The following is a 17,010-nucleotide window of genomic DNA, read 5'->3' as shown; positions in this document are numbered from 1 at the left end:
TCTTCAGATGCGGAGTAATTACATCCATGGACTACGGACAGACTCTTGCCTTTGAATGTGATGGTATGGAGGGTCGGTACGTGAGCATCTTCATCCCCGGAGCCAATCGCTCAGTGACCATATGTGAAGTTCAAGTCTTTGGACTTCCAAGTGATAAGTCTGGTAAGAAAATCCATCTATCCATCTCATATCTATCCATCTATTTTACTAAACAATTGTAATCTCTTTCTTCCTTCTAGATGAGCAGGCTTCCAGCGGTGATTGTAAGTCATCTATTCTGTTATATACTTATGTACATAGGAGCAGACCTGATCACAGGATGGAAAACACAGAATATAATTCTATAAGGCTTCATCCACATTGATGTGTCACATTTTCAGTTGACAAAAAATGGATGACCGAGATAACTTCTGTGGATTCCCATCAATCTTCATTGAATGAAATCTATGTTATTTTTCTGTTAAATAAGTTTCAGCAAATGATTCTAAGTTACAACCTGTATTATACTCCAGAGCTGCACTCACTATTCTGCTGGTGCAGTCACTGTGTACATACATTACTTATCCTGTACTGATCCTGAGTTACATCCTGTATTATACTCCAGAGCTGCACTCACTATTCTGCTGGTGCAGTCACTGTGTACATACATTACTTATCCTGTACTGATCCTGAGTTACATCCTGTATTATACTCCAGAGCTGCACTCACTATTCTGCTGGTGCAGTCACTGTGTACATACATTACTTATCCTGTACTGACCCTGAGTTACATCCTGTATTATACTCCAGAGCTGCACTCACTATTCTGCTGGTGCAGTTACTGTGTACATACATTACTTATCCTGTACTGATCCCGAGATACATCCTGTATTATACTCCAGAGCTGCACTCACTATTCTGCTGGTGCAGTCACTGTGTACATACATTACTTATCCTGTACTGATCCTGAGTTACATCCTGTATTATACTCCAGAGCTGCACTCACTATTCTGCTGGTGCAGTCACTGTGTACATACATTACTTATCCTGTACTGATCCTGAGTTACATCCTGTATTATACTCCAGAGCTGCACTCACTATTCTGCTGGTGCAGTCACTGTGTACATACATTACTTATCCTGTACTGACCCTGAGTTACATCCTGTATTATACTCCAGAGCTGCACTCACTATTCTGCTGGTGCAGTTACTGTGTACATACATTACTTATCCTGTACTGATCCCGAGATACATCCTGTATTATACTCCAGAGCTGCACTCACTATTCTGCTGGTGCAGTCACTGTGTACATACATTACTTATCCTGTACTGATCCTGAGTTACATCCTGTATTATACTCCAGAGCTGCACTCACTATTCTGCTGGTGCAGTCACTGTGTACATACATTACTTATCCTGTACTGATCCTGAGTTACATCCTGTATTATACTCCAGAGCTGCACTCACTATTCTGCTGGTGCAGTCACTGTGTACATACATTACTTATCCTGTACTGACCCTGAGTTACATCCTGTATTATACTCCAGAGCTGCACTCACTATTCTGCTGGTGCAGTTACTGTGTACATACATTACTTATCCTGTACTGATCCCGAGATACATCCTGTATTATACTCCAGAGCTGCACTCACTATTCTGCTGGTGCAGTCACTGTGTACATACATTACTTATCCTGTACTGATCCTGAGTTACATCCTGTATTATACTCCAGAGCTGCACTCACTATTCTGCTGGTGCAGTCACTGTGTACATACATTACTTATCCTGTACTGATCCTGAGTTACATCCTGTATTATACTCCAGAGCTGCACTCACTATTCTGCTGGTGCAGTCACTGTGTACATACATTACTTATCCTGTACTGACCCTGAGTTACATCCTGTATTATACTCCAGAGCTGCACTCACTATTCTGCTGGTGCAGTTACTGTGTACATACATTACTTATCCTGTACTGATCCCGAGATACATCCTGTATTATACTCCAGAGCTGCACTCACTATTCTGCTGGTGCAGTCACTGTGTACATACATTACTTATCCTGTACTGATCCTGAGTTACATCCTGTATTATACTCCAGAGCTGCACTCACTATTCTGCTGGTGCAGTCACTGTGTACATACATTACTTATCCTGTACTGATCCTGAGTTACATCCTGTATTATACTCCAGAGCTGCACTCACTATTCTGCTGGTGCAGTCACTGTGTACATACATTACTTATCCTGTACTGATCCCGAGATACATCCTGTATTATACTCCAGAGCTGCACTCACTATTCTGCTGGTGCAGTCACTGTGTACATACATTACTTATCCTGTACTGACCCTGAGTTACATCCTGTATTATACTCCAGAGCTGCACTCACTATTCTGCTGGTGCAGTTACTGTGTACATACATTACTTATCCTGTACTGATCCCGAGATACATCCTGTATTATACTCCAGAGCTGCACTCACTATTCTGCTGGTGCAGTCACTGTGTACATACATTACTTATCCTGTACTGATCCTGAGTTACATCCTGTATTATACTCCAGAGCTGCACTCACTATTCTGCTGGTGCAGTCACTGTGTACATACATTACTTATCCTGTACTGATCCTGAGTTACATCCTGTATTATACTCCAGAGCTGCACTCACTATTCTGCTGGTGCAGTCACTGTGTACATACATTACTTATCCTGTACTGACCCTGAGTTACATCCTGTATTATACTCCAGAGCTGCACTCACTATTCTGCTGGTGCAGTTACTGTGTACATACATTACTTATCCTGTACTGATCCCGAGATACATCCTGTATTATACTCCAGAGCTGCACTCACTATTCTGCTGGTGCAGTCACTGTGTACATACATTACTTATCCTGTACTGATCCTGAGTTACATCCTGTATTATACTCCAGAGCTGCACTCACTATTCTGCTGGTGCAGTCACTGTGTACATACATTACTTATCCTGTACTGATCCTGAGTTACATCCTGTATTATACTCCAGAGCTGCACTCACTATTCTGCTGGTGCAGTCACTGTGTACATACATTACTTATCCTGTACTGATCCCGAGATACATCCTGTATTATACTCCAGAGCTGCACTCACTATTCTGCTGGTGCAGTCACTGTGTACATACATTACTTATCCTGTACTGATCCTCAGTTACATCCAGTATTATACTCCAGAGCTGCAATCACTATTCACTACATTGGTCATGGATTGTATATTATGATGGAGTTACTGATTTTATTTGATTTTCGGTTTTTCGGTTTCTTATTTATCTTTTCAGTCTCTTTCTTTAGATTTGTATTAATAAATGTCTCCTCCTTGTAGTCCCAGATAGCTGGAACCTGCTCAAAGACTACTACTTTGATGGGGGTAAGTGTTCCCACCACGCAGCAGAACTTGCTTTACTGCAGAGGATGTTAATAATGGACGCCCGCTGACACTACATTCCATGCTGTTTGATTTTCTAGATTCTAAGGAGGAAGAAGTTCTAGAATATGAAGGTTTGTAATAGAAGAGTCCATGATGTAACCTAAAGTTTTGAGTAATAATGTTTCCTCCTGGAGGCCACCAAATTCAATGGCGGACCTTCTACTAGACCTTGCAACATAACTAAGGATCCAATAAGAACCTTCTCCATACGGGAAGCAGGTCTGTCAGCCGACAGCCGTTTCTGGGTCTTTGCCTCTTGTCAGTGCAGAGCAAAGGTCAGGAACTGGTTTGCGTGAGAAGGCTAAAGCTTATCCCCATAGACAATAAATGTCCATCACCCAGACAAACCAGTGCCCTGCTGCACTGACGAAACAGCTGCCTGCGGATGGTCCTACTTTTCATATAGAGAAGACTCTGCTTGGCGTATGTCCTTCCTTTTGTCACAAGGTCTGTTAGAGGGTTAGAGCTTTGTAGAATAATTTAGATCTTTTGCTCCATATTCATTCATTCAGGATTTTTGGGTGGAGTTAACCTCTAATTACACATAAGTCATCACAAATTGTGTGATGGGGTGGAGCTTTGACAACTTTTCAGATTTCTCATAACCAAAAAGACACATGTTTGATCACAGGAGACAACTTGGCTTTCAGAGGAATCACCTCTCAGTCCAGCACTTATGATAAATTTGGCGCGTCTAAAAATGCCATAGATGGCTCTCCCAGCACCATCTACATGTCCGGACGGTGCTCGCATACTGACCTGGATGTAGAACCCTGGTGGATGGTGGACCTTATAAACGTCTACAACATCACCAAAGTGAAAATTACAAATCGAGGTGATTGCTGCCAGGAGAGGATCAACGGAGCGGTAATTATAATTGGAAATTCTCCAGAAAATGGTGGAACTCAAAATTCCAGGTAAATGGATTGTCCTAGTGTAAAAAGAGACAGACAGGTATCCAGATAATGTCAGCTCCCACTTTCTCACAGATGCGCCAAAATCAAATCACTGGGTCTTAGAGAGGAGGGGCAATATGTCTGTGGAATGGTGGGTCGGTACATTACTATCACAATCCCGGGCAAAGCTGCATATCTGACTCTGTGTGAGGTCAAGGTCTACGGCACTAATGTCTCCGAACAGTACACAGGTAAGAGAATGACTGGAGACGACCAACACATGAAGATATCAAGGCTCCAGAATGTAAGGAATATTTCATAAAACTCAGCAGTTTAATATAATGTTTTTAGGCCCAACATTGATCTAATGAATTTCTGATTTGATCTCTATAGAGATCAGAGCACCATTTTCTTGTCTGCCTGTAGCAACCACTAGAGGGAGCTCAGGAGATTACTACATACAGATATATACAGCCACCACTAGAGGGAGCTCAGGAGATTACTACATACAGATATATACATCCACCACTAGAGGGAGCCTAAGAGATTACTACATACAGATATATACAGCCACCACTAGAGGGAGCTCAGGAGATTACTACATACAGATATATACAGCCACCACTAGAGGGAGCTAAGGAGATTACTGTATACAGATATATACAGCCACCACTATAGGGAGCTCAGGAGATTACTGCATACAGATATATACAGCCACCAGTAGAGGAAGCTAAGGAGATTACTGCATACAGATATATACAGCCACCACTAGAGGGCACACAGCGTCTTACTGTATACAGATATATACAGCCAGCACAAGAGGGAGCTCAGGAGATTACTACGTACAGATATATACAGCCACCACTAGAGGGAGCTCGGGAGATTACTACATACAGATATTTACAGCCACCACTAGAGGAAGCTCAAGACATTACTGCATACAGATATATACAGCCACCACTAGAGGGAACTCAGCATCTTACTGTATATAGATATATACAGCCACCACTAGAGGGAGATCGGTAGATTACTACATACAGATATATAGAGCCACCACTAGAGGGAGCTCAAAACATTACTGCATACAGATATATACAGCCACCACTAGAGGGAGATCGAGAGATTACTACATACAGATATATATAGCCACCACTAGAGGGAGCTAAAGACATTACTGCATACAGATATATACATCCACCACTAGAGGGAGCCTAAGAGATTACTACATACAGATATATACAGCCACCACTAGAGGGAGCTCAGGAGATTACTACATACAGATATATACAGCCACCACTAGAGGGAGCTAAGGAGATTACTGTATACAGATATATACAGCCACCACTATAGGGAGCTCAGGAGATTACTGCATACAGATATATACAGCCACCAGTAGAGGAAGCTAAGGAGATTACTGCATACAGATATATACAGCCACCACTAGAGGGCACACAGCGTCTTACTGTATACAGATATATACAGCCAGCACAAGAGGGAGCTCAGGAGATTACTACGTACAGATATATACAGCCACCACTAGAGGGAGCTCGGGAGATTACTACATACAGATATTTACAGCCACCACTAGAGGAAGCTCAAGACATTACTGCATACAGATATATACAGCCACCACTAGAGGGAACTCAGCATCTTACTGTATATAGATATATACAGCCACCACTAGAGGGAGATCGGTAGATTACTACATACAGATATATAGAGCCACCACTAGAGGGAGCTCAAAACATTACTGCATACAGATATATACAGCCACCACTAGAGGGAGATCGAGAGATTACTACATACAGATATATATAGCCACCACTAGAGGGAGCTAAAGACATTACTGCATACAGATATATACAGCCACCACTAGAGGGCACACAGCGTCTTACTGTATACAGATATATACAGCCAGCACAAGAGGGAGCTCAGGAGATTACTACATACAGATATATACAGCCGCCACCAGAGGGAGCTCAGGAGATTACTACTTACAGATATATACAGCCGCCACCAGAGGGAGCTCAGGAGATTACTACGTACAGATATATACAGCCACCACTAGATGGAGCTCAGCAGAATTCTACATGCAAATATATACAGCCACCACTAGAGGGAGCTCAGGAGATTACTGTATACAGATATATACAGCCACCACTAGAGGGAGCTCGGGAGATTACTATATACAGATATTTACAGCCACCACTAGGTGGAACTCAGGAGATTACTACATACAGATATATACAGCCGCCACCAGAGGGAGCTCAGGAGATTACTACATACAGATATATACAACCACCACTAGAGGGATCTCAGGAGCTTACTGCATACAGTTGAATACAGCCACCCCTAGAGGGAGCTGAGGAGATTACTGCATGCAGATATATTCAGACACTACTAGGGGGAGCTCAGTAGATTATAAATTTATACAGCCATCGTTTTAGGGAGCACACTACATACAGATATATACAACCACCCCTAGAGGGAGTTTAGGAGATTACTACATACAGATATATAAAGCCACCACCAGGGGGAGCTCAGGAGATTACTACATACAGATATATACAGCCACCACTAGAGGAGCTCAGTAGATTACTACATACAGATATATACAGCCACCACTAGAGGGAGATCAGGAGGTTACTGCATACAGATATATACAGCCACCACTAGAGGGACATCAGAAGATTACTACATACAGATATATACATACACCACCAGGGGGAGCTCAGGAGATTACTGTATACAGATCTATACAGCCTCTACTAGGGGGAGCTCAGGAACTTACTGCACACAGATTATACATCGACCTCACAAACAATACAGTATGCAGTTAGATCTTGAGCTCCCCCTGGGAGAGTGCAGGCAGACAAGATTGTATTATGCAACCCTATTTCAGGAGTTTGAAGCTTCATATTGGAATAATGGTGCACAGAATATTAGACCTATTTAGAGGGACTGCCCTTTTTCACATGGAGATGTTTGTACTAAAGTGGTCACATGAGTTTCTAGCCGCTATCAACATAAATTACAGCTCTAGGATGCAGAAATTTATTTATGTGCCCCCCCCAATCAAAGGATGATAAGATTGAAAAGACGGAAAGGAAATCATTCATCTTAGGAAAAATACATACAGAATACGGAGGAAACCTTCTCCAATTCCTCCCAATGTAAACATCACCAACAAATCCCACAGTCTAGCCTTCATTTTCTATGCTTTATAATAATAACAGTAGTAATAATGTATCTTTTTCTTTTCAGGCGCTCCATCAAAGCCAGATTTATATGACAGTGAAGAACAGCAACGTACGTCTGGTAACTTTGTATCAATGACCATTACTGAAACAACATATTGTAACATTTATTATCTCTATAAATATATTGTAACATACATAGTTACATAGTTAATACGGTTGAAAAAAGACATAAGTCCATCAAGTTCAACCAAAGTGTTGGGTGGGGACGCGAATCCCTGAAGGAAGTGAGACTTGGATTTCTACACGTTTTCATAAGCATTAATGTTGTTTACTTTTAAGAATTCATCGAAACCCTTTTTAAACCCGTCCACTGTTCCTTCTGTGGCCACGTCCTGAGGAAGTCTATTTCACAGAAGCGCTTTGGCGCTTCTGGAGACTGAGCTTTTCCCTCTCCAGTCGGAGGCAGCGCCCCCTTGTCTTCTGAGGGCATTTTACATGGAACAGTTTTTCACCGTATTCTTTGTATGGTCCATTTATATATTTGTACAGGTTCATCATGTCCCCCCTTAGACGTCTCTTCTCAAGACTAAATAAATTAATTTTTTTTTAATCTTTCTTCATAACTAAGACCCTCCGGGCCCCTTATCAGTTTAGTCACTCTCCTCTGTACTCTCTCCAGCTCCAGGGCGTCCTTTCTATGGACTGGTGCCCAGAACTGAACTGCATATTCCAGATGAGGCCGCACCAACGCTTTGTAAAGTGGTAATAATATATATATATTATCCCTGCCCCGCGAGTCCACGCCTCGTATAATGCATGACAATATCCTGGTGGCCTTAGAAGCAGCTGATTGACATTGTGCTGTTATTTAATCTACCATCCACAAGGATACCCAAATCCTTCTCTATAAGTGACTCTCCCAGTGGTACATCACCTAGGACATATGAAGCACAGAGATTATTACTACCAACATGCAGAACTTTACATTTCTCCACATTGAACCTCATTTGCCAAGTTGATGCCCAATCACTCAGAGTGACCTAGTCAGCTTGTAGTTTATGGACATCTTCCATAGACTGTACAGTTCTACACAGCTTAGTGTCATCTGCAAAAATACAAACAGTGCTATTAATCTCGTCCTCAATATCATTAATAAATAAATTAAATAATAAAGGGCCCAGCACTGAACCTTGGGTTCACCACTTATAAACTGGGACTATTCTGAATAGTTCTAGAATATGAACGTTTGTAATAGAAGAGTCCATGATGTAACCTAAAGTTTTGAGTAATAATGTTTCCTCCTGGAGGCCACCAAATTCAATGGCGGACCTTCTACTAGACCTTGCAACATAACTAAGGATCCAACAAGAACCTTCTCTATACGGGAAGCAGGTCTGTCAGCCGACAGCCGTTTCTGGGTCTTTGCCTCTTGTCAGTGCAGAGCAAGGGTCAGGAACTGGTTTGCGTGAGAAGGCTAAAGCTTATCCCCATAGACAATAAATGTCCATCACCCAGACAAACCAGTGCCCTGCTGCACTGACGAAACAGCTGCCTGCGGATGGTCCTACTTTTCATATAGAGAAGACTCTGCTTGGCGTATGTCCTTCCTTTTGTCACAAGGTCTGTTAGAGGGTTAGAGCTTTGTAGAATAATTTAGATCTTTTGCTCCATATTCATTTATTCAGGATTTTTGGGTGGAGTTAACCTCTAATTACACATAAGTCATCACAAATTGTGTGATGGGGTGGAGCTTTGACAACTTTTCAGATTTCTCATAACCAAAAAGACACATGTTTGATCACAGGAGACAACTTGGCTTTCAGAGGAATCACCTCTCAGTCCAGCACTTATGATAAACTTGGCGCGTCTGAAAATGCCATAGATGGCTCTCCCAGCACCAACTACATGTCCGGACGGTGCTCGCATACTGACCTGGATGTAGAACCCTGGTGGATGGTGGACCTTATAAATGTCTACAACATCACCAAAGTGAAAATTACAAATCGAGGTGATTGCTGCCAGGAGAGGATCAACGGAGCGGTAATTATAATTGGAAATTCTCCAGAAAATGGTGGAACTCAAAATTCCAGGTAAATGGATTGTCCTAGTGTAAAAAGAGACAGACAGGTATCCAGATAATGTCAGCTCCCACTTTCTCACAGATGCGCCAAAATCAAATCACTGGGTCTTAGAGAGGAGGGGCAATATGTCTGTGGAATGGTGGGTCGGTACATTACTATCACAATCCCGGGCAAAGCTGCATATCTGACTCTGTGTGAGGTCAAGGTCTACGGCACTAATGTCTCCGAACAGTACACAGGTAAGAGAATGACTGGAGACGACCAACACATGAAGATATCAAGGCTCCAGAATGTAAGGAATATTTCATAAAACTCAGCAGTTTAATATAATGTTATTAGGCCCAACATTGATCTAATTAATTTCTGATTTGATCTCTATAGAGATCAGAGCACCATTTTCTTGTCTGCCTGTAGCAACCACTAGAGGGAACTCAGCATCTTACTGTATACAGATATATACAGCCACCACAAGAGGGAGCTCAGGAGATTACTGCATACAGATATATACAGCCACCCCTAGAGGGAGCTCAGGAGATTACTGCATACAGGTATATACAGCCACCACTAGAGGGAGCTCAGGAGATTACTACATACAGATATATACAGGCACCACTAGAGGGAGCTCAGGAGATTACTGCATACAGATATATACAGCCACCACTAGAGGGAGCTCAGGAGATTACTGCATACAGATATATACAGCCACCACTAGAGGGAGCTCAGGAGATTACAACATACAGATATATACATCCACCACTAGAGGGAGCTCAGGAGATTACTACATACAGATATATACATCCACCACTAGAGGGAGCCTAAGAGATTACTACATACAGATATATACAGCCACCACTAGAGGGAGCTCAGGAGATTACTACATACAGATATATACAGCCACCACTAGAGGGAGCTAAGGAGATTACTGTATACAGATATATACAGCCACCACTATAGGGAGCTCAGGAGATTACTGCATACAGATATATACAGCCACCAGTAGAGGAAGCTAAGGAGATTACTGCATACAGATATATACAGCCACCACTAGAGGGCACACAGCGTCTTACTGTATACAGATATATACAGCCACCACTAGAGGGAGCTCGGGAGATTACTACATACAGATATTTACAGCCACCACTAGAGGGAGCTCAAGACATTACTGCATACAGATATATACAGCCACCACTAGAGGGAACTCAGCATCTTACTGTATATAGATATATACAGCCACCACTAGAGGGAGATCGGTAGATTACTACATACAGATATATATAGCCACCACTAGAGGGCGCTAAAGACATTACTGCATACAGATATATACAGCCACCACTAGAGGGCACACAGCGTCTTACTGTATACAGATATATACAGCCAGCACAAGAGGAAGCTCAGGAGATTACTACATACAGATATATACAGCCGCCACCAGAGGGAGCTCAGGAGATTACTACGTACAGATATATACAGCCACCACTAGATGGAGCTCAGCAGAATTCTACATGCAAATATATACAGCCACCACTAGAGGGAGCTCAGGAGATTACTACATACAGATATATACAGCCACCACTAGAGGGAGCTCAGCAGAATTCTACATACAGATATATACAGACACCAGTAGAGGGAGCTCAGGAGATTACTACATACAGATATATACAGCCACCACTAGAGGGAGCTCAGGAGATTACTGTATACAGATATATACAGCCACCACTAGAGGGAGCTCGGGAGATTACTATATACAGATATTTACAGCCACCACTAGGTGGAACTCAGGAGATTACTGCATACAGATATATACAGACACCACTAGAGGGAGCTCAGGAGATTACTGCATACAGATATATACAGCCACCACTAGAGGGAGCTTGGGAGATTACTGCATGCAGATACATACAACCACCACTAGAGGGATCTCAGGAGCTTACTGCATACAGTTGAATACAGCCACCCCTAGAGGGAGCTGAGGAGATTATTGCATGCAGATATATTCAGACACTACTAGGGGGAGCTCAGTAGATTATAAATTTATACAGCCATCGTTATAGGGAGCACACTACATACAGCTATATACAACCACCCCTAGAGGGAGCTTAGGAGATTACTACATACAGATATATAAAGCCACCACTAGGGGAGGTCAGGAGATTACTACATACAGATATATACAGCCACCACTAGAGGAGTTCACGAGATTACTACATACAGATATATACAGCCACCACTAGAGGGAGCTCAGGAGATTACTACATACAGATATATACATCCACCACTAGAGGGAGATCAGGAGGTTACTGCATACAGATATATACAGCCACCACTAGAGGGACATCAGAAGATTACTACATACAGATATATACAGCCACCACTAGAGGGAGCTCAGGAGATTACTACATACAGATATATACATACACCACCAGGGGGAGCTCAGGAGATTACTGTATACAGATCTATACAGCCACCACTAGAGGGAGCTCAGGAGATTACTGCATACAGATATATACAGATACCACTAGAGGGAGCTCAGAAGATTACTACATACAGATATATAAAGCCACCACTAGGGGAGGTCAGGAGATTACTACATACAGATATATACAGCCTCCACTAGAGGAGCTCACGAGATTACTGCATACAGATATATACAGCCACCACTAGAGGGAGCTCAGGAGATTACTACATGCAGATATATACATACACCACCAGGGGGAGCTCAGGAGATTACTGTATACAGATCTATACAGCCACCACTAGGGGGAGCTCAGGAACTTACTGCACACAGATTATACATCGACCTCACAAACAATACAGTATGCAGTTAGATCTTGAGCTCCCCCTGGGAGAGTGCAGGCAGACAAGATTGTATTATGCAACTCTATTTCAGGAGTTTGAAGCTTCATATTGGAATAATGGTGCACAGAATATTAGACCTATTTAGAGGGACTGCCCTTTTTCACATGGAGATGTTTGTACTAAAGTGGTCACATGAGTTTCTAGCCGCTATCAACATAAATTACAGCTCTAGGATGCAGAAATTTATTTATGTGCCCCCCCCCAATCAAAGGATGATAAGATTGAAAAGACGGAAAGGAAATCATTCATCTTAGGAAAAATACATACAGAATACGGAGGAAACCTTCTCCAATTCCTCCCAATGTAAACATCACCAACAAATCCCACAGTCTAGCCTTCATTTTTTATGCTTTATAATAATAACAGTAGTAATAATGTATCTTTTTCTTTTCAGGCGCTCCATCAAAGCCAGATTTATATGACAGTGAAGAACAGCAACGTACGTCTGGTAACTTTGTATCAATGACCATTACTGAAACAACATATTGTAACATTTATTATCTCTATAAATATATTGTAACATACATAGTTACATAGTTAATACGGTTGAAAAAAGACATAAGTCCATCAAGTTCAACCAAAGTGTTGGGTGGGGACGCGAATCCCTGAAGGAAGTGAGACTTGGATTTCTACACGTTTTCATAAGCATTAATGTTGTTTACTTTTAAGAATTCATCGAAACCCTTTTTAAACCCGTCCACTGTTCCTTCTGTGGCCACGTCCTGAGGAAGTCTATTTCACAGAAGCGCTTTGGCGCTTCTGGAGACTGAGCTTTTCCCTCTCCAGTCGGAGGCAGCGCCCCCTTGTCTTCTGAGGGAATTTTACATGGAACAGTTTTTCACCGTATTCTTTGTATGGCCCATTTATATATTTGTACAGGTTCATCATGTCCCCCCTTAGACGTCTCTTCTCAAGACTAAATAAATTAATTTTTTTTTAATCTTTCTTCATAACTAAGACCCTCCATTCCCCTTTTCAGTTTAGTAGCTCTCCTCTGTACTGTCTCCAGCTCCAGGGCGTCCTTTCTATGGACTGGTGCCCAGAACTGAACTGCATATTCCAGATGAGGCCGCACCAACGCTTTGTAAAGTGGTAATATTATATCCCTGCCCCTCGAGTCCATGCCTCGTATAATGCATGACAATATCCTGGTGGCCTTAGAAGCAGCTGATTGACATTGTATGCTGTTATTTAATCTACCATCCACAAGGATACCCAAATCTTTCTCTATAAGTGACTCTCCCAGTGGTACATCACCTAGGACATATGAAGCACAGAGGTTGTTACTACCAACATGCAGAACTTTACATTTGTCCACATTGAACCTCATTTGCCAAGTTGATGCCCAATCACTCAGAGTGACCTAGTCAGCTTGTAGTTTATGGACATCTTCCATAGACTGTACAGTTCTACACAGCTTAGTGTCATCTGCAAAATACAAACAGTGCTATTAATCTCGTCCTCAATATCATTAATAAATAAATTAAATAATAAAGGGCCCAGCACTGAACCTTGGGGTCACCACTTATAAACTGGGACTATTCTGAATAGGAATCATTGACCACAACTCTCTGGACACGGTCCTTCAGCCAGTTTTCAATCTAATTACAGACTATGCTTTCCGAGCCAATAGACCTTACTTTACCTATTAAACGTCTATGAGGGACAGGATCAAAAGCCTCAGCAAAATCCAGAAACACTACATCCACAGCCGCCCCTCTGTCCAGGCTTCTACTCGTCTCACTACATCCACAGCTGCCCTCTGTCCAGGCTTCTACTCACCTCACTACATCCACAGCCGCCCCTCTGTCCAGGCTTCTACTCACCTCACTACATCCACAGCCGCCCGTCTGTCCAGGCTTCTACTTACCTCACTACATCCACAGCCTCCCCTCTGTCCAGGCTTTCTACTCACCTCACTACATCCACGGCCGCCCCTCTGTCCTGGCTACTACTCACCTCACTACATCCACAGCCGCCCCTCTGTCCAGGCTTCTACTCACCTCACTACATCCACAGCCGCCCCTCTGTCCAGGCTTCTACTCGTCTCACTACATCCACAGCCTCCCCTCTGTCCAGGCTTTCTACTCACCTCACTACATCCACAGCCACCTCTCTGTCCAGGCTACTACTCACCTCACTACATCCACAGCCGCCCCTCTGTCCAGGCTTCTACTCACCTCACCACATCCACAGCCGCCCCTCTGTCCAGGCTTCTACTCGTCTCACTACATCCACAGCTGCCCTCTGTCCAGGCTTCTACTCACCTCACTACATCCACAGCCGCCCCTCTGTCCAGGCTTCTACTCACCTCACTACATCCACAGCCTCCCCTCTGTCCAGGCTTCTACTCGCCTCACTACATCCACAGCTGCCCTCTGTCCAGGCTTCTACTCACCTCACTACATCCACAGCCGCCCCTCTGTCCAGGCTTCTACTCACCTCACTACATCCACAGCCGCCCGTCTGTCCAGGCTTCTACTTACCTCACTACATCCACAGCCGCCCCTCTGTTCAGGCTTCTACTCACCTCACTACATCCACAGCCGCCCCTCTGTCCAGGCTACTACTTATCTTACTACATCCATAGCCGCCCCACTGTCCAGGCTTCTTCTCACCTCACTATATCCACAGCCGCCCCACTGTCCAGGCTTCTACTCACCTCACTACATCCACAGCCGCCCCACTATCCAGGCTTCTACTCACCTCACTACATCCACAGCCGCCCCACTGTCCAGGCTACTACTTATCTTACTGCATCCACAGCTGCCCTCTGTCCAGGCTTCTACTCACCTCACTACATCCACAGCCGCCCCACTATCCAGGCTTCTACTCACCTCACTACATCCACAGCCGCCCCACTGTCCAGGCTACTACTTATCTTACTGCATCCACAGCTGCCCTCTGTCCAGGCTTCTACTCACCTCACTACATCCACAGCCGCCCCACTGTCCAGGCTACTACTTATCTTACTACATCCACAGCCGCCCCTCTGTCCAGGCTACTACTCACCTCCTCATAAAAACAAATCAGGTTAGTCTGACAACTTCTGTCCTTGGTAAACCCATCCAGGTTATCACTTATAATATTATTTAAAGTCACATACTCCTTTATATAGTCCCTTAAGATTCCTTCAAACATTTTTCCCACAACAGAAGTTAAACTAACTGGTCTATAATTACCTGTGGAGGACCTATATCCTTTTTTTAGTATGGGCACCACGTTTACCTTGTGCCAATCACTCAGCCCTGTACCAGTCCCTAGAGAATCTTAAAAAATTATAAACAGGGGCACAGCAATGACTGAACCAAGCTCTTTATTTAGTGGACCTACCTGCTCAGACCTAGTTTTTTTTTAGCATTTATATATTTAAAGAATTTTTTGGGATTTGATTTGCTCTCTTTTGCTACCTGCTGTTTGTTTTGTATTTTTACAAATTTTATCTCCTTTTTACTGATTTTATTAAGCCCTTTGTAATCTTCAAAAGCTCCAGCTGACCCCTCAGATTAGTATTTTTTAAATGCCCTCTTTTTGTCTTTTATTGCCCTTTTTACAGTAAGCCATGGGGGGGGGGGGGGGGGGGATAATTTTAGCCATTTATACTTGTTACCTAAAGGAATATATTTTTTTGTTTTATTACTCAGTGTGGATTTAAAGCTAACCATTTTTCCCCCCAGGGTAGTTGCCCCCCCCCCCCCCCCCCTATTGAGGTGCCGCCTGTCCCTACTGTAGAGCCTGTAACCGACCGCAAAGTCGGCCCAGTTCTCCATGAACCCAAACCCTTTCTTCCTGCACCAGCTTCTGAGCCACTTATTTAACTCCCTAAGCTTATGATCTCTATAGATATATTGTAACATTTATGATCTCTATTGATATATTGTAACATTTATGATCTCTATTGATATATTGTTAAATTTGTTAGCTCTACTGATATCTGATATATTGTAACATTTATAATCTTTATTGATATATTCTATTATTTATTATCTCTATAGATATATTGTAACATTTGGTTTCTCTGTATTTTGACTTTGTTTCCATTTCCACAGTTGCTACTGAGCTAAGAAATATTATGAAACACTCGAATGCTGGTAAGGGTCTCTGCAACCGATGCTTGTGATTTTAAGACGTTCGACTTCTCCAGGTAATGCATCTCCCTTGTTCATTAGCACCTAATGTGGCGATGCGTTTACCTACAAAGCAGTCCAGCACAGATTGCGGAGAGTCACATGCTGCTAATGATGGCAACCTGAAGAAATGCTTTAAGACCGCAGTGGAGAAGACACCATGGTGGACCTTAGAGCTGCCCTCAGATCATAAAGTCTTCTCCATCGCAGTGACGAGCCAGAACGACTCCAGTGCTCAAGATCTTCATGAAGCAGAGATTCACATAGGATCTTCTGCGACTGGCTGGAAGAAGAACCCAATGTATGCTTCATATTCTGTACATGTATGGTATATATAGGGGTCAAATGCCTGAAAACATGGGACTTATTAATCATATTGTGGTAGGTAGCCCTTAGATCTGAGCAGCAGTTCCTGTT

At 43.0% G+C, this 17,010-nt stretch overlaps 1 protein-coding gene across 3 annotated transcripts in view; it reads left to right on the top strand.

The window, feature by feature from the left end:
- Positions 1-17,010, top strand: part of LOC122938780 — a 291,534-nt gene that overhangs the window by 116,986 nt on the left and 157,538 nt on the right. Inside the window, exons 8-17 of one of the 3 annotated variants that reach the window (XM_044294557.1) lie at positions 8-162; positions 240-263; positions 3,329-3,373; positions 3,472-3,504; positions 4,065-4,350; positions 4,423-4,580; positions 7,594-7,638; positions 9,334-9,619; positions 9,692-9,849; positions 12,861-12,905. In XM_044294557.1, coding sequence (XP_044150492.1) covers positions 8-162; positions 240-263; positions 3,329-3,373; positions 3,472-3,504; positions 4,065-4,350; positions 4,423-4,580; positions 7,594-7,638; positions 9,334-9,619; positions 9,692-9,849; positions 12,861-12,905 — 1,235 coding nt within the window. Of the gene's footprint in view, positions 1-7; positions 163-239; positions 264-3,328; positions 3,374-3,471; positions 3,505-4,064; positions 4,351-4,422; positions 4,581-7,593; positions 7,639-9,333; positions 9,620-9,691; positions 9,850-12,860; positions 12,906-16,515; positions 16,558-16,635; positions 16,895-17,010 lie in introns of all 3 variants that reach the window. The other 2 variants (XM_044294565.1, XM_044294547.1) reach the window with 2 other exon arrangements.

The sequence above is a fragment of the Bufo gargarizans genome, chromosome 1 (genome assembly GCF_014858855.1).
Source record: "Bufo gargarizans isolate SCDJY-AF-19 chromosome 1, ASM1485885v1, whole genome shotgun sequence".
In the NCBI taxonomy this organism is placed as follows: Eukaryota; Metazoa; Chordata; class Amphibia; order Anura; family Bufonidae; genus Bufo; species Bufo gargarizans.
Note: the sequence above shows the minus strand (reverse complement) of the source record. Positions and strands in the feature narration are given on the sequence as shown.